Here is an 18737-nt window from a genome sequence, read left to right as displayed (position 1 = left end):
AACATGCAAAGATACTATTGCATCCTCAAGGCAGAGCTCTCATAATCAAGTAGAAGTAACTCTCAGCAAAACCATAGTTTTAAATGATAGAATATGCAGGGAAAGCTCACTTCAGATGTTTGGCAACTAAGTACACAAAGGCTGGCTCTGAATGTAAGAACAAACCTCAGACTCTTTTTTCTTGAATGGTGACTCAAAAACATTGTCCGTACAATGGACAGTCCTTGACTGTTCTCTATAGCCTTACTATGAATCACATGGCCTTAATTTCAAACCACTGAAATCCCTTTGGTACCTTTAAGGAAAATGTACTATTTTTCTACATCTATTTTAAAAAATAACATAAGGAAAAGTGCTGCTCTATACTGAATCCTGATAGCTGCTATATGATTTTTCTTGACTAATTATCCAAACATAAAATAAAAACATATTTAAGCTAACTGTGTGTGGTCTGGTGACTCACTATCTGAATTCTTGGAGGATATTGCAATTATGGGTTTGGAAGAAGCAATGGAACCTTTTGTCTTCGGTGATTTAAAAATTCACGTTAACTACGTTTACATGATTTCTTTTCTGCTTTCCAGTATTCATGCAAAGAAAGATAAAAGGAAAAGATTTTTAAGTAGAAAGACTGTTTTGAAAAGAAAAAAAGCAAAGTTCTGACAAAGAAGGAAAGAAATAAAACACTACCCTGGACTAAAGCAAGGCAAAAAACTGGGGGGGGGGGGAATAAGGAACTGGTGCAAGACAGGGCAAAAAGCCACTCTCTTGGTTATTTTCTTGCAGACATTACATTACCCAAAATAAGTAACAGCATCAGTAAATAGGCTAAATCAATAAACAAATAAATAAATAGGACTTCCCTGGAAATCTAGAGAACAAGTTGCAAATCTAGATAACAGAGCAAATGTACTGAAGCCTTGATGGAAGAATATTATATCATGATCTTGCAGAAAACATAAGAACAGAAGCCCTCCTTCTGTTCTTATCAAACACTGATCCATCTACTCCAGTAATCTTTTCTCCCATTAACAAACTAACTACACAAGTGTCCCAGCAGAAGGCTTCATAGGCAGTCATTCTGCCATCAAGGTTAAGAGCCATGAATATCCATGACTTACATGAATTGGTCCAACCCTTTTGCAAGTCAGCCAAGCTGACTTGCAAAAGCATTACATCTTGTGGTAGCAAATTCTGAAGTCCAATAACATATTCCATTAAAAAAATATTTTCTCTATTCTGATTCTTGAACAATTTGGTTTCATAGAGTGACCTCTGGTTCAAATATTTGGGGAACAGGAAATTGTTCTTTCGTTCACTTTGTATCTGATATCTAATTTCTGAATAGCCTGTTCTTCAGGCTTTGTCTATATTTTTGAGTGGCTTGTCTACGTATTTATCTAGTTTTGATTGTATATTCTTATGTTTCAGATCCTTATGTGAAAATTCATCTGCTGCAGAATGGCAAAAGGCTTAAGAAGAAGAAGACTACAGTCAAGAAGAAGACCCTGAATCCCTATTTCAATGAATCTTTCAGCTTTGAGATTCCCTTTGAGCAGATACAGGTTCCCATGTTTCTCATTTGAGGGTGTGGGATGATGCAGGCAACTCCCAGAAAACATTGAGTTGAATATTTCTCCATTGTCTCCCACTGCTTCACAAAGCACAAGAGGCAGATCCATAATCTGACACAGGCAGTTGTCCATCAATGATGTTTGAACCTTGGAAGGGAAATGGGTTCAAATGCAGTTGGTGTCTCCCCAGTATCTTAAGTAACTTATCATCATGGCTGTGACATCAGTTGACCATGCTGGATGGAGATGGTGTAATCTGACATATCTAAACGATGAGTGTTTGGAGCACTTCTTGATTCCCTTTCTCCTTTCTCCTTTTCCTTTATGCCCCTTTAATAAAAGTTTACTTACAATAAGGTTGTACAGGGAACTTTTCAGCAGGGGCGGGGGAGGGTTGAACATGAATCCACTAGTCCTTATAAATATTCTGTTGTATCAGACAGATCTTTTGTGGAGCTCATTAGGATAGAAATATAGTAAAGATATAAGTTTAATTTATGTATCTTTCTGAAGTCTCTACTGCACTTGGACCAAGGAAGGGAAACTGTATATTGCATCCACTTGGTTACATCCAGGTTTGTGGTCTTGCTGGTTGGGAATCTGGAGAATTAATAGTCTTACCAAATACAGAGGACTTACTTTGGGAAGGCTTAAGTTTTTATAAAGGAGAGGTAGGCAGGCAAGGAAGCTGATTAGTTGGCTAGCTATTGAAGCCCTTAGCCGAACATCTTTGCTGATGTTGTCAATCATATTAACAATTCGTACAATACATTTCTCTCTCTCCTCCCCCCACTTCCCCCCCCCCCTCTCTCTCTCTCACACACACACACACACACACACGTGTAGCTGTTCCTCTTGTATTTAAATCTGAAGTTGCAAAATCAGCATGTAACGGAACCTAGCTTTATCATGAAAATAGTATTTCTTTTCTCTTTGGAAAAACATTAGCCTAGCTTCAGCCAGATATGATATTTACATAAAGGATTATTTCTACTTAAATCTTCTCATTGGAGATTTTCCGAATGCTCTAAATATTTAATTTTATTAATTTAGTAAATGAACTATAACATGTATTATTCACTTTTTATTGTAGTCATAACTAGACTGGGGTACAAAATAAGATTAAAATAATAAAATCAGAGCAAATGACTAGAATGATAACATTAAACCAACAGATTAAAATATTAAAGCAGGACAACAGCAACCAGAAATAAAGCAGCATCAATTCATGTAAAAAAACTGGATGAACAAACACATGTTTTCTAGCACCAGCTGCAACTGAGAAAATTAGTTGAGAAAAGTATATTTTCAAGATCTCTCCTCTTTGCCCATGAATTATCTTATAGATCTTAGTAGCCAGCAGTGTGCTGCAGCTGCCGAAAAAGCCAACGCAGTCCTAGGCTGCATTAATAAAAGGATAGAATCAAGATCACATGAAGTGTGGTCTATATTGCCTTGGTAAGACCACATTTAGAATATTGCATCCAGTTTTGGTCTATATAAAAAAGATATCGAGACTCTAGAAATAGTGCAGAGAAGAGCAATAAATATGATTAGGGGACCGAAGGCTAAAACATATGAAGAATGGTTGCAGGAATTGGGTATGTCTATTTTAATGAAAAGGATTAGGGATTACATGATAGAAGTGTTCCAATATTTAAAGGGCTGCCACAAAGAACAGGGGGTCAATCTATTCTCCAAAGTTCCTGGAGGCAGGACAAGACGCAATGAATTAAAAACAAACTAGAGAGGAGAGAAACAACCTAGAAAAGAAGGAGAAATTTCCTAACAGAACAATTAATCAGTGGAATGGCTTGCCTCCAGAAGTTGCAAGTGCTCCATCACTGGAGATTTTTAAGAGATTAGACAATCATTTGTCTGAAATGGTATAGAGTCTCCTACTTGAGCAAGGGCTTGGACTAGAAGGCTTCCAAGGTCCTTTCCGAGGGAGGTGGAGGCTCAGTGGCTAAGACGCTGAGCTTGTTGATCATAAAGTTCAACAGTTCAAATCCCTAGTGCTGCGTAACAGAGTGAGCTCCCGTTACTTGTCCCAGCTTCTGTCAACCTAGCAGGTCGAAAGCATGTAAAAATGCAAGTACAAAAATAAGAACCACCTTTGGTGGGAAGGTAACAGCGTTCCGTGCGCCTTCGGCATTTAGTCATACCAGCTACATGACCATGGAGACGTCTTCGGACAGTGCTGGCTCTTTGGCTTGGAAATGGAGATGAGCACCGCCCCCTAGAGTCAGGAATGACTAGTACATATGTTCAAGGGGAACCTTTACCTTTACTAAGGTCCCTTCCAACTCTGTTTTTCTGTTCCTCTGTTAATTTGGCCTTACTAACGATCTCTGTTTTCTTGCTTCTCTCCAGAAAGTGCAAGTTGTAATTACTGTCCTGGATTATGACAAGTTGGGAAAGAATGAAGCCATTGGAAAAGTCTTTGTTGGCAACAATGCCTCAGGCACTGAGCTCAGGCACTGGTCTGACATGCTCGCCAACCCTCGCCGCCCCATTGCCCAATGGCACTCCTTGAAACCTGAAGAAGAGGTGGATGCAGCTCTTGGGAAAAACAAATAGGCAGCTCCATTTTCCAACATCACCTAATGAACATTCAAAGTGATCCAGAGCTATCAATACCTCAGTTAGGCAACATTTCGTTTTTGTTCTCTTTTCTAAGCTGCGACACTCTTTCTTTGATGGCTGCAAGGGAATCTGGGTGAACTCAACAGTATCCAGGAGGAAGAGGTTTAAAAGCATGGTGGTTCCTTCTTTTCATATTCTTCCAAGTAGTTGGTTTGCTGCATGTTCCACCATCTCTCTGTGTTATTCTCTTCAAGTGTACAACAAGCTTTTTACTTGGGTCTTCCTGAGACCACCACAAATAACAGCACAAAACAGCTTTGCTTTTGCTTGTTTTGGGAGTTTCCTCCTTAAATGAGACCTTGTGCTACAGGATGATACCAGAGCCTGAAAATGTGAGATGATGAGATACACTGTGCTTGCTTTGAGGGGGAGGGGAAAGGAAGCAAGGTGTATGAAAAGGCACTCCTGCAAAACGGAATTCAGTGAGGTTTGGCCATGAGCCATCTATCAGGAATATTCAGGAAAAGCAATATTGGCACTGGGACATCTCTGAAGATGTGGATGGCTGGTGGATTAATTCTCTGTAATGAGAGGACTATGGTTTGGGGCGTACAAGTTGCCAAATGATAATTGCCCTGTAATAGCTATCTAACATGGTGGGTCTTCTGTTAACCTTTGAATGTTTTGTTCTTAATTCGAACAATGGAGTGGTACCAGAAGATCATTGGAGCATGAAATCTGCAAATGCTTCTGAGGAAGGCAGAGTGCAAAATGTTCTTTTTCTTGGGGAAAAAAAAGCCAAACATCATGGGATATTTATTCTAGGCTTCACAAGCTATCAGTTTATGTGCAAATTTCAGTCTTTCTAAGATAGTCATCTTATTGGTAGCAGTGCCAAGCTTAGATGCATCAGAAAAAAAGCTATGTCAAGTGTCTCAGGCAGCTTTGTAAATCGGATAAAACTGATAGGCCTGGGTTGAATTGCAAACATTTGCTATCATGCCTTGTTACTGCCATTCTTCTTTTAAAACTGCAATAGACTAAATCTGTTGAGCGCTGCAGATTGATTGGTAGAAAATGTTTATTTTTTACGAATCTGGAACTTAGAGGACGTGAAGAAAATGCTTGAGACGGAGGACTGTGTGTTTTTCTAATGCTGAAGAGCAGGAACTTTTAGATAGGTGATGGCTTAGAAACAGCAGGAAGGTCCATCTAGTGGCCAGCACAGTGCAATAAGTATCTTAAGGAACTTTAATTTTTTTTAAAAAATAAGTACCATCGGTTGGAGACTCCCTCCACCCACTCCCAGTCACATTTAATTAGGGGAGCAAAGCCAGAAATTAGTGCGAAAGTGAATCCATTCCAACCAAAAAACCAAAGATATATCAAAAGCAGCAGGGTCTTCTTTTTTTGTCTGGCTGCCAAAGCATTCTTTTTCTTTTTTTTTGGCTAATCCCAGAAAGTCAAGCCATATTATCTTTGTTACCTAGTGCTTGCACTGATCTCTGAAAAAAAACAAAACCCTGCCCCTGTTTTTATGTAGTGCGATACAGATACCTTTTTCAGACTGATGGTAGTGGAAGGAGGTTAAATGGGGGCTAGGAAGTAAATTTTTCAAATAAAAGCTTCTTTTTAGAGCTTAATATTGAATTAGAGTTAATGAAAAGAGGGTGAAATATCAAAGCCTTGAGTCTGGAAAAGTTTGAGAGCGTCGTTTTGCTATGGGTGACCACATTGTCTGGAATGTCACTGGGGAATATCTGATTGGGGTTGATAGAAGTAAAAGAATGGTTTCCAGTTAAGAGGCTGAGTGAGCAGAGCTCAGACTTGTATCTGACCAGAAGTTGTGTAAGTATAGATACAATAGGAACAGATTTTAAAATCAGACAGTTTTAAGAGGAGCAAGAAACAGGAAATCTAAGGTTCCTGTGTATTCAGCTGTTTTTTCCTACTGTACCTATTTGTCTTGCATCTGGTCCTAAATTCTAACTTTAATCATCTGCCAGCTTTGCCTTCAAGGGTTGCTTTGTCTTTGTGCTAGTTTTTGTTCCCTGTAAGGGCCTAACAAAAAGCAGTGTGATAATACAAAAAGCATTCCATTCTGGTTCCTCACTGAGTAGTGCTATATATTCAAAGAATAGTTTGTTTCTCAACCCCTTTTAGGTTAAAATATTTTTTAAAAACCTTTCCAATTAGGAGTGAGGTCATCTTTATCATCGCTGCATCATTTAGACTGCAAATAAGGACCAAAGTAATCAAAGGCCTGCTTGTTCCACTTGTACCTATAATGTAAACAAATCAAACTAAGAACCCATGCCTGAAAGTGAAGCCAGAAGGATTTTTGAGTTTCTTGTGTGAGATCCCTTTCTTTCAAAAGATAAGAATTAATGCATAGGATAGACAGATCGATACAGCTGAAAAATATACAATTTGAGTTAAGATAGTTGATTCTAGTTCTTAAACATTTCAATCAATATATTGTAGGCATTTTGTATTCTTTTCTACCCATTTTCACCTGATTAACTCACTGTACAACTAGTGAGGAGGGAGAAACATTACCACCTGCTTAAATGCTTCAAAATAAGCTGCCTTGGTATATCCAAGAAAGAAGACAGTTGAAAGCTTTCTGTATGCTTTCCCCAAATCCCCTTCCTTGTTTAAATTACATCTAAGTGGCTGTAATTTTACCTTGGTTCACTGGGTGCATAGGTGAGCTATCATACTTGGAACTTTGGCCCTAACTACACAAAGGGAGTATTGAAATTGTTCAACACTGGCTCTGAAGAAGCTTATGTAATTGTTTATATGCTTAATCAGAAAAATTAGACTTAATGGAACTTTTATGTGCAAATGTTTCTACAAGCGTGTTCTACAAAGAAAAGGGGTAAGTGAAACCTGTTCCCAATTCCTTTATTGTGCCTCTTAGCTTTAAATACTGCCAGCTGGCAAGGATATGCAATTTCAAGCATCATTAATGCATACTGGTGGAGTTCTGAAATCAAACATGAGTTTTGGTTTTTAAATTTTAGACCTGCATCTTGAGAACAGAACTACTCTAAGGTGAGACTGTTCTAATGAGAAAGAATGAATCTCTTTCCACTAAAAGCAAAGTTTGGGAAGTGAGGTATCTTTCCTGGTGAGATAATAAACCATTGAGGGAATTGTCGTATAATGTCTAAGGTTAGCTGGAAGAAGGAAAGGTAAATTTTGCTCATCATATTATTTTTGGGTTTTTTGCTTTTCAAGGTAAGCAGAATTAAAATTAGCCATCATCTCTTTAAAACTGCTGTGTATGAGACTGGGGGATGGAAGCAGTGCCCCCTAGAGATGCCTATAGTTTGGATAGGGTCTGACAGACAAATTCTTATTTTTGCTGTGATCAATTAGAATAGTGATTCTCAAACTTGGCAACTTGAAGATGCGTGGACTTCCACTCAAAAAATTCTGGCAGTGGAAGTCCACAGATCTTCAAGTTGCCAAGTTTAAGTTTGGTGAACTAAAATATTGTCTCCAGAGACAATAGTCCTTTTGTCTTTCCTTTCTATCACCAGTTGGACTGCAGAATCCTTTCCACAGCTACCAAATGTGGGATCAGTTCTAGTTTTGCATCCTCCATTGTATGAGTGTAATGTTTCCTCTGAGTTGCAAAAAATATCCCCATTCTCATCTTTCTGGCATTAATTCATTTCTTAGATGCTTTTCAAGAGGTCATTATTTAAAGGCAGATGTGTTAATTCCAGTGCTAGCAAACATGTGCCATTAAAATGTGTTGATATGTAACTTTGACCTGACCTGAAATGAACACTTTTTATACAGTCCTCAAACTTAATATCCCTTTCTGGCTTGATAGTTTGTATTTATAAGCTGTATCCATTATAAATCACTCCTTCATTCACACTACAAAACAGATGGCTACCTGAACTGTTTAACTGCATTGGTGCTTCTACCGCAGGATAGTGCTTCTACTCACATTGTTACTTTACATTTGATTGATACTTCTGCATTGTTGCTTCTACACAGAAACTGCCAAAAGAAAGGGGAAAAAAGTGCTGAAATCAATGGCTCTGATAGTTTTGGCTAGTTGATTATATATTGGATGCACATAGCAATTCATGTTAAAAGGTATAGCCAGCAAGTTTGATTGAATCTAGCTGAACAATAGAAACACTGTAAGGTGCAAGAAGGATGCTGTACTCTCACTAGCTTAGAATAACCATTTGACTATCTTTATTTTTAATGGTTCATATGACAAAATGGCAACTTCATCATGCAAACCTGCTTTGGTTCCTTCTGCTAATCACCCAGGCTGCCCTATCTGAAAGCAGGGCACTGGAAATATTAGTACTAATAAATCGGAACATACCCTTTTATTGAATTACAGCTTCTATTTCTATGGTTTAAAATGGTTTAACAGTCAGTATATTTTGTTGAGTTTCTTTTCTGTATAAAAGGGTTGAGAAAATGAATCAATTAAGCCATCTAAGTCTCATTCAAATTCCATCATTTGTGTGTACTTCTGTATAAAACAATTATAGAGATCTAATGTTAACATAAATACAACCTTCTTATAAATGATGCATGACAACTAGCACAGTATTTAAGTAAAAGCATGCAAAAGCAGAACTCGTACAATATGTGGATTATCACTCGTTTTCTAGAAATACAGCCAGGCTACAGAATTATTTTTAAAATGTGGTGTGAATGAATTTATTTTACCTAACGCAATAGAGGGGGGATTGTAAAAAAAAAAAAATCAGAGAGAATGGTCGTAACAACATACATTTATTTTCAATAAAAAGTAATAATTTTTTAAAACAAACAAAAAAAGCAACAAAGCATGCTTGGTCCATTAAAATATATACTCGGTGAAAGCAGGGAGGGGTGGGATAAGATATAACACCAAGGTGGCAGTAAATTTCATCCGTGTCTTGTATAATTAATATTTGCAAAACTGGTGGCATTTTTACTATGTTCAGATAGCCACAACATTGCAGCTTCAATGTTCTGTGTGGTGTTGAAGCCTCTACTGTCGAAGCAAATTTTAGAAGCCATATTAGATCACGGGCTGCCAGGATCCTGAAACGGGGATTGGCTAACAAGTGATCCTTGCTCTCCCTGCTTCCTTGTCCCTGCTTTCTTTGTCTGTCTTGCTGTCCAACTGTTATTTTAACCACTTGGGTCACTGATGAGTGATAAGGCTGGCTTGAGGCTGAGGCCCTGCCTGGGGTCTGACATTGTTAGGCTATGAATGGCATTGGTCTGAAGCCTTTTCTTAGCCTGGGTGTAGGGTCTCTGAGGGCAGACTTGGGAACTGGGTCATCTGGTGGTCTATCAGTGCCCATAACCTATTTTGGCTGTTCCTCTTGGCAAGAATTATTAGGATAGCAGTGGCTATACCTGGGAGGCTGACCACCATTTGAATTTCTCACGGGGTTGCTCTGGCATGTTGGAGGAAATTTAAATGCTGGACACTTTTCCAGAATAGAAAAGCAATAACTGACATAGGCGCTCTTTCCTTTTAGCTTGAAAAAAAATAGAGCTATTTGGCAAATACTAGCAGTTTGATTGTTTGTCACTTTATGACTGGCAACAGAGTATAAAACACATGCTTTCAAAATTATTTGGAAGAAATACTTCAGATCTCACACCACTGCTGCAATTCTCTTACTAAGCAGCTTCCTCTTTTTCACGTCTCTGTTGGAATACTGAGACAAAGATACTACTGCTTTAAGGTATCAGTTCATTACAGTGAACTGTAAATAAATTATTTTCAAAGCTTTCACAACCTTTCTGCCTAAAATAGTGACTGCCTTTTCCAGTAAGATGCAAAACCATAGTTCTTAGTGGTTAAGAGACAAACACAACTGATGCAGCCATGTTTTGAGTACATGGACTTTGCACTTTGGTGCAAATTATTATGTATTGAACTGCTTCAAATTGAGGAAAGATTGGTTAGCAGGTCAAGAATTAAGTGATGAAGGTAGCACTTTTTAGCTAGAATTTTCAGAATGGCTACCTAGCATAATTTAACTAAAATCATTTCTGTGCTTTAAGGACTGTGTGGCAAAGAGGCCTCTACTTCCTGTGATTTTATGACTGGTTGTTTATGGATAAGAGGACCAAGGACTGAGAGAAACAGGCTAGGGTTAAAAGAGGCCTCTACTTCCTGTGATTTTATAACTGGTTGTTTATGGATAAGAGGACCAAGGACTGAGAGAAACAGGCTAAGGTTAAAAGTGATGCAGTATTAATAAAGTCCCTGAAGATCCTCAAGGCAGTTTTGATTAAGACAGCATATTTGATGAACAGGGACTGCTGACTACTCCTCGTATGCTACTTGAACTATAGAAATCTAAGCAGTGATGGCAGCAGTGCAGACGTATTGCAAATGGCTCAGGAAGAAAAAGTGCTACCTGAGATTTTCCCCACCTGCTTGAAAATGCCAGGTGCTTTTGTGCCCTTAGCACTATATTTATGAACAGAGATCCAGAGCATATCATTATTTGATCACCTTTAGCATTTGAGGCTGCTATTAAAGGCATAACTGCAGAGGGAGGTGATGGCACCCCAATGTCCAAATAGAGCAGCTGTATGAAGAGATGGTCATGATGACCCACAACAGGCTAGGTTACAAAAGGCTTCAGACATCTGATACTCAGGTGTAGGGTGGGGCCTCAGCTCCTTCCCATTCCAGCCATATTTCCTCTGTGATGTAGAAGCTTCCCAAACTGACTAAATTTACTGGAGTCTTCATCTCCAGTTATCTTCCTACTTCAGGTGCAATCTGATTCAACTCCCTTAAGCCTGCAGGAAGCTGCTTTTAATGGTTCCTTCCCTATCCTCATGTGGACTGTTTCTGTCTTTATTGTCAACCTGTTATTTTGTAATGACATGCGTCTCCTTATTAAAGAAATTAGCTGAAATATCTAGAGGTTCTTTGTGTTTATTTAAAAGTAGACACACACTTGTTGGGTCTTAGAATTCAGAATAAATAGACCAGACTAGAAAAGTGGGGAATACAACTTCCAATACATGAGTATCTCAGTTGCCTTAGCTATCTGCCAGCCAATTACATGCTATATACAGTAGTCCTGTCAATTACTGTGACACACATGATTTCTCCACAAATATCCCAATCTTTTGAGATCACATTTGAATATCTTCTATAGAAAACACACCATTAAGATTGCTGCCACAGGTGAGTTGCAGCCATGACAATTGCTCTTGCATGAAAACCCTAGGTGGGTGCTGTTGAAGAAGAATTATTTCCTTTCCTACAATATGGAATGCTGATGGTAGCTTTCTTTCAGCAATTCTCATTAAAACAAAACCGCCTCCGTGGATTTAATAAAAATGTATTTGTCTTCCCCCACAAAAAGCAATTGTCTACAGGAATTATTAATAAAGCAAGGACGAAAAGGTGTGTATGTATATGTGTGTGTGTGTGTGTGTGTATATATACACACATACACATATATATGTATCTATATATGTATGTATATATGTGTATGTATATGTATGTATGTATGTATGTATATGTATATATATGTATGTATATGTATATACATACACACACACTATATTGCCAAAAGTATTTGCTCACAACTGAGTCTGATTATGTGGATGGGTGAACGAATACTTTTGGCAATATTGTGTGTGTGTGTGTGTGTGTGTATCCTTCCTTTTATGCATCTGATATGCATCAGCTGCTTTTGGTCATACAGAAGCTTTGCCGTATGTGGCAACACGCTCTTCATCCTACTGTATGAGTGGCTCAGCCTCTCCAGGAAAAAAATGTCCTCCTATCTAAGTAAATGAAGCAGGACCATGTGTTCATGTCTATCAAGGTTCTGGTATTTAAAAGTTAATTGATAAGATTAGTGCCTTACCCAAGTACACTAATTCATACTCCCACCAACACTGACAGGAAAAACCACTTGTATATAAACAGAAAGCAAGCCCCATTCCCTTCCAGCACTGATGAGGTTGCCTGTTGGGTAATGATACAACTACAAGAAAACAACCAAGCTCAGAGGATACCAAGAACTGCACAGATTAGTGCCTCTATACAGAGTCTCAGCGTCTGAAATTCCCTATTTGCATCTTGAACCAAGTTGTAGACAGATAGTTTTTTATCATTTGCCACTTAAGGAGGAAATACAGATCCTTTCTGCATCTCAGAAAGTCATGTTTGTGTTTATTCAAAAAATAAAAATTATTTTTAAAAGTCATTTTAAATAGCATGGCAGAATGTTCATATGTCTTCACCACAATGTGAAATCCTTCTGTAACAAGCTGAACTTCCTCATATCAGAATTCCTCATCTGACTTGATTCACCACATTTTTCAGACAAATTCTCAATACCACTGCTTCATTTTTACATCTGATTATGCTTAGCACTATGATATTAGGTAGGCAAACAAATGCAGTACTAATATATGAAGTGGCGAGGAAACTTGAATCAAAAGAGAAAATCATTAAGGAAATAAGTCAACTGTAGGAAAACACGCTTTCATTAGTTAAGACACTAGGACAGTGTTAAAGCATTTGTTTTATTCATTTATAAATACTGTTGTGTTTACAAGCATTATAGATGTGAATATTATTCCCAAACTTTCAAACATATAATACTTAGAATACTATGTAACAATCAGGAAAACAAAAGCATTCATCTCAAAATTTGGAAGGCCACTCAAAAAAAGTTGCATAAAAATACATTCTCTTCCTTCACACACAAGCCACTCTTTTCTCCAATTAATTATTTACAAAGAGTTGTAAAACATTTTTTAAAAACAGATAACACTTAGAATATTTGCATGTGGGAACTTAATGAGCCAACAGCAGGATGCTGTTCTTTTTTCAGGAATAGCTTTTACAGTAACGGATTTTGACTTTCCTCAATATTATATACTAAAAAGTCAGGAGTGGAAAGATATGCAGCTGATTTTAACCCTTCTGTTAGCTCAAGAACCTACAAATTTATATTCACCCAGAGTTCAACTTGCCCCAAGAAATAAAGGAATCTTGGGGAATGGATGAATTTATCAGTAAGTTGCTAAGAAGTAATCTTGGTAAAACAAAAACAAACTCTTCTTGGAACATGCTGCCTCTAGTAGAATCACACAAAAAAGATTTCAAACACAGAATAAATGTGATCGAAACACACCATTCAAAGAAAAAGCTCTGGGAAACTGAAAGCTTGAAACAAAGATATTACAGTTGCCTTTGAGATACAGACCTTCTGCTTCCCATGTTTAATATCCCTAAGCCAGAAGCTTCTCTCCCAGGTCAGCTAATATGGCAGCAGGCTGAGTGGAGCTGGAAGGTCAAAGATGGGGAAAATGAAGCCTGTTGTATCAAAGCTGAGGGACTTCATAAAAATGTATAAGAGTGGACAAGGACGAAGTACATTCTTTGTGACGGGACATTCAATTTGCTTGCAAAAAATCCTTCAAAACAAGTTCATTTTTAGGTTCTGATAGAATTGAATTGAATAGATAGAATTGAAAGGGATATATTGAAAGACATTTGCATATACACTGTGGAAGTCTTCCTGTACTGTACACTGGGGCACTTTTCCTCAAACTCTTCACAATTTGGGGGAGGTTTTGGTTACTTTTTTACATCCTAGTAATTTGAAAAGAGAACTTGATGACCTAATGGATTAGGTTTAAATGGGGGCAAAGGACTACATTTTGCTCTTCATAATAACAAAATATTTTTATGGGTGGGGAATTCATTAATGTCCCAGAAGGGATATATATTTTACATTTTCTTTACATTTATATCATTCAGTTAGGGACAAATGTTAACTTTAGTCTAAAGCAGGAATGGGGGGGAAGGGGGGAGTGAAGGCTCCTGAAATTACTGAACTACAGAAGTCTCAACCATCATGTTAAATGGTGAGGGATGCTGAGATTTTAGGAACACTTGAAGGGCCACAGATATCTCATTTTTGTCCTAAGAAATAACAAACCTTAATCTTTATATATCAGTGATAGTCCAGGGTTTGTGTTTAATTTATATTTAATGCTCTATCAGCAAACAGCAACATGATTAGCCTTATACTTTGAATTATTCCATGGGAATAAGTGTTTTAAATGGTAATTATTAATATAAACATCCCTTAAGAGAAAAGAAGTGATAGATATCAATGACTGCACTAGCTTCCAATAGTAAAAATCAAGTGCATATGCATTGGAAAATGATCAAGTTAGATTCATTTAATGCTCCCTGATCATCCAGATTTCATCCATGAATTGTTTCCATTAACAGTAAAACAATACGGACAGAAATAAATAAATACTAAGCAAACTTTTCTAAATTCAAATGTATTCATATATACTTGCTCTTGCACTTACGTACCCGTTTTTCCTTCATCCTTTTATTTTCTATGAGCAGTTTATCCATATTACTAGGAAGACAGCCTTCTCGTAAAGTAAACCAATTTATCACTAAATGGCTATTAAGACTTTCTTCCCTATTTATGTTTGTTTTCCTATACTTAGTTCTTTTAACACATAGTACCTTTAGTTTCATATGAAATTTAATTCTTACCAGACAAATCCCATGGAACTTCCCCATTTGCAAGGAATAAAATTGTGCTTCTTCTTATGCTTCTTAAAGGACTTGCACAAAGATTTTTAAAATCTTAGATATGGAAAAATTCATTGGTGAAAGCTTTCAGGAAGAAGAACCAAAACAGAACCATTCATTTCCCATTTTAAATAAAAACTTCTATCATCCACAAGCTTGAAAGCTTTCGTGTCACAGGCTAAACTTTCAACTATTCTCCTCTATCATTTGCGACTTATGCAGAGAACATTTTAGCTTCCTGAACAATTAAAATAGAACATTCATATAAATCTAAACTTAATTGGGTCAGAGCAACAACCAGTGAGGGGAATAATATTTTCGTTCTTGATATCCTTTAAAAACAAAGAGGTGTCCTGAATTCTTGAGGCAAGTTTATTTGATCATATAAAAAACTTAAAATAATTTGATTTAAACATGAATATGCCTTTTGCCTGTCCACACATTCAGCCCTTCATTAAATCAGGAAGTTTCTTGAAAATACTTCCTGGTTTCAAATGAAAATTTTAAAACATATACTAGTTCTTGAGTTAGTAGTTATATTCTTGAATTCAAATGAAATAAATAACTTTTATTCAACATTTTCCTTTTCACTATTTTTTGAGAGAAGGAACAAATCTCATTCATATTTCAGCTTTTAAAAATGGACTAAATTTTCTTTGCCTCAGGATAAAAATGGTCCATTTAACAGTTTAAAGGTGATTTGAAATCCTTGAAATAGAAGAAAAATATATTTAGGCCTAAAATGTTGTTGATTGTTGCCATTCATTTTACTGACATCCTAAGGAATAATCTCTTCCCCACCCTCCCAATCATTTTATGATGAGCATATTGGATTGTTTCATGATTAATCAGCTCAGATAATTCTAGGCAAAATTCAATTTGATCTAATTCCAACTCTTTACTAGATAGGGCACAATTCTTCATAGTAGCCCTTATTTATATTTGTCCTTAGATTTCTGGATATTAAAATTAGGGTTAATTTAAGTTACTATATTCCAGACATAAAATAACAGTAGTACTATGCAGGACCTCTTACGGAATGATTCTTTTTTCATTTCCATGATTGTTTATGGTAAGAGTTTGACAGGACCAACTAAAAATCTTTTGTTCATATCCCTCTGTAATCCTCTATGGGGCTGAAATAAGTTAGGCAGTACAAAAGCAATATCATGAATAAAATTCATTACAATGTCAAAATGTACTTAACTTTCACATATAATTGTTAGCCACACCTTGAAATCTGGACAATATCCAAAGTTTCCAAAAAGGGGGGGGGGCAGAGGAAACTAAAGGGTTGCTGAGAGCCTCAGAGCTAAATTAGAAAGCTCTTAAGTATTGTGAATGCACTGATCAACTACACCAGACAACCAATATCTGAATTAAGTCAGCTCACAGGTGGCAACTCTTAACAGCTGGCTCTTAACAGAATTCTGCATTTCTTTGTAGCCAATAAAAGCAAGAAAAATACACGAGAATACAGAACAAAAAGATGAAAGAGAAAAAGATCAGTCACCTCTTTGTTATAGTAGTCCACAATAGATGTTTAAAAAGCCATATTGTGTTCCACCATTGAGCAATGATGGCAAAAAGGCCTGAAGTACTACTGCTCACTTGTATCTATGTATAAGCTGCTTTTCTTAAATCCCAAAGACTCTGTTCTAATAAATTGTGAAAGCTGACTAAATCCAGACCAAAAAGTATAGCTTCAAAATGTGATATCATGCTTTGGAATACAAAGGAAGAAAGAAAAGAAAAGCAGTGGTCAGGATTTGGAAAAAATATATTAAGTGCTGCAAGTGGAATCTCATTGTTATAACCAGAGAAGCAGAGTCTCTGAAGCCACTAGTATTCTGAGAATCTATGAAAGTTAATGCATTCATTTCCAGCATGACCAGAAACCAGGGCGTGAGTGCTATTGATCTTACTATTGATATTAATGACAAGTGCATTTATGTTTACAACTGTGCAAATGAAACATTGCATTAAACGTCTCAAACATTAGTAGTATAATTTTTATCAAGGTTTTCCACCAAGATTTGAGACAGCATTTTTCACAGGACTAAGCAGCTCAAACCACCAGCCTTCTTCCATGTTAAACTCTGAGAACGCTTTTGTGTTTTCAGCTTTGCACCTAATGAACATTGTCTTAAATCCAACTTATTTGCCCTGATTTTTATGCAATGTTATTACTTCAGTGGTAAATGAATCATTTTGCTTATAGAAAGATATGCTGATATCTTGTGCAGAGATACATCCTGCATGGATATTTTATACAAGTGGAAATCTACCCTAAGCAATTTTTTGCCGTTAGATGTCCTTCCATCAGAATTATTGGGAAAAAAGAATGCAAAAAATGTGAGAGTTATAAGGTGTAATCATCTATTAAATAGTCCTAGAGAAAACACCAGATGGAAAGGAAAAAACAATTATTGGGCCCCAATATTAAACTGATTTCAAATCTAACATTAAATAAATCAGTCAAGTACTGAGAGATATGTAGAATATGCATTTCCAGGGCAAGAGACCATTATGAGACTCCCAAAGAAATAAGCCAACAAGTTTTTCACAGACTGCAGACTCCCAAATTCCAGAAGGAAGAGTAATTCCATTTCATTCCCCATTCCTATTCCATGACAGTATCTTAAGACATGTTCGATTGACACCATAGTCACTTCTATATCACTTATTACAGTAGATGCTTCTTTAAATCGGATTAAGATTGGATACTTATTGGGTTTACAGCAGATGGTTTGAGTAGTTCAGACAGTGCCAATCACTCTTTGTCCTTTTGAATAAATTACTTCAATATTGTAAAAATAATAAACTTGTGGTGAGGCATGCTTTTAGAAGAAAGGGGCGGGGTAAGCACTGTGCAAAATAAAAATGCCCAGCAAGTGCAAGGAGCTGTGTGTGTTGCCAACTGGTCCATGGCTAAATTGCCAATAGTTCTTTCAACTGGAAGATCGGAAGTCGGTGGCAGGGTTGGCAGCTTGTGCACAAAAATCTCCTCTTTCTGTCCATCCTTTGTTCAATAGGCTACTTTGAGAGTTTACTGATGACTCGGATGAGTGCTCCATTCTCATCTTTCAGCCGCTGATTGTCTGACTTCAGATCTGTCAAAACCTGTTTCAAAGACAAGACAGAGAATCAAAACATTTCTGTGCTGAGTGTCCCAGAACATTCCAGCCACTGGGGTGGGGAGGAGGCAAAGTAGGGAGAGGAGAAAAAAGACTACAGTACTCTTTTTATACAGTAGTAATCTGTATTCCTATAAATGGCTTTTGCTTAGCATATGGCCAACTCTGCCTACTCAACGTAAGAGTATTTTACCTTCCTAAAACAGAAGAGGGAACTTATCCCAGATATATGCAGAACAGTAAATTATGCATTGACCGAAATGATTTCACTGGCAAAAACAGAGCAACAAAATGATGTCTTGCTCTCAGTCATAACAAGGCATAAAATACCACAAATTAGTCAAGTTATTTTGATGCATAAGACAGAAAATACTATGGGTACCTCTCTTCAGACTTACCTCTCAAAATAAGATAACCAATAAACCTCTATCCTTTTTATAACATCCAGTTTTCATTTTAATAATAAACTTAATTACATTTGGAAAAAGAATAGTCTTTTGTTTTCAATTTTGAAAGGAAATTGACTTAACTTTAAACACTTTAGAGCAAATTATGCATATCTCACTTTGTGTGACAAATCTGTTATGGATCTAAGAGTCTGGTTTAGGTAGACCTTCTGTTACATATTATAGAGTACAAACATACCAGTAAGTAATGATAAGTTGCTCAAAAACCAGGTTTTATTATTTCAATTCATATTTCACATATCTGTAGAAAAGAAAATGGCATGAACTTCTTTGGGGAAAATATTTTTAGTAAAATTTTGCCGGTTTTCAATGATTTTTGTCACTTTTCCACTTTTCAATTTCTCGGGTGTTCCACAAAATAAACTAATAAAAGGTA

The 18737-nt window shown here is 36.9% G+C and overlaps 2 protein-coding genes across 17 annotated transcripts in view; one reads left to right on the top strand and one right to left on the bottom strand.

Moving 5' to 3' along the window:
* Positions 1–11086, top strand: part of SYT2 (synaptotagmin 2) — a 132142-nt gene extending 121056 nt beyond the window's left edge. For all 7 annotated transcript variants that reach the window (XM_081948870.1, XM_081948869.1, XM_081948873.1 and 4 more), the window contains 2 exons: positions 1432–1565; positions 3948–11086. In XM_081948870.1, the coding sequence (XP_081804996.1) occupies positions 1432–1565; positions 3948–4154 (341 nt within the window). In that variant the 3' untranslated portion in view covers positions 4155–11086. The remainder of the gene's footprint in view (positions 1–1431; positions 1566–3947) is intronic.
* A 1613-nt stretch (positions 11087–12699) lies between these two features.
* Positions 12700–18737, bottom strand: part of PPP1R12B (protein phosphatase 1 regulatory subunit 12B) — a 126923-nt gene continuing 120885 nt past the window's right edge. For all 10 annotated transcript variants that reach the window (XM_081947509.1, XM_081947514.1, XM_081947516.1 and 7 more), the window contains one exon: positions 12700–17880. Coding sequence is in view for 5 of the 10 variants with exons in the window: in XM_081947514.1 (XP_081803640.1) it covers positions 17794–17880 (87 nt within the window). In the remaining 5 variants the exon portion in view is untranslated. The remainder of the gene's footprint in view (positions 17881–18737) is intronic.

This window comes from Natrix helvetica, assembly GCF_964273705.1.
Source record: "Natrix helvetica genome assembly, chromosome: 3".
NCBI classification, from domain to species: Eukaryota; Metazoa; Chordata; class Lepidosauria; order Squamata; family Natricidae; genus Natrix; species Natrix helvetica.
Note: the sequence above shows the minus strand (reverse complement) of the source record. Positions and strands in the feature narration are given on the sequence as shown.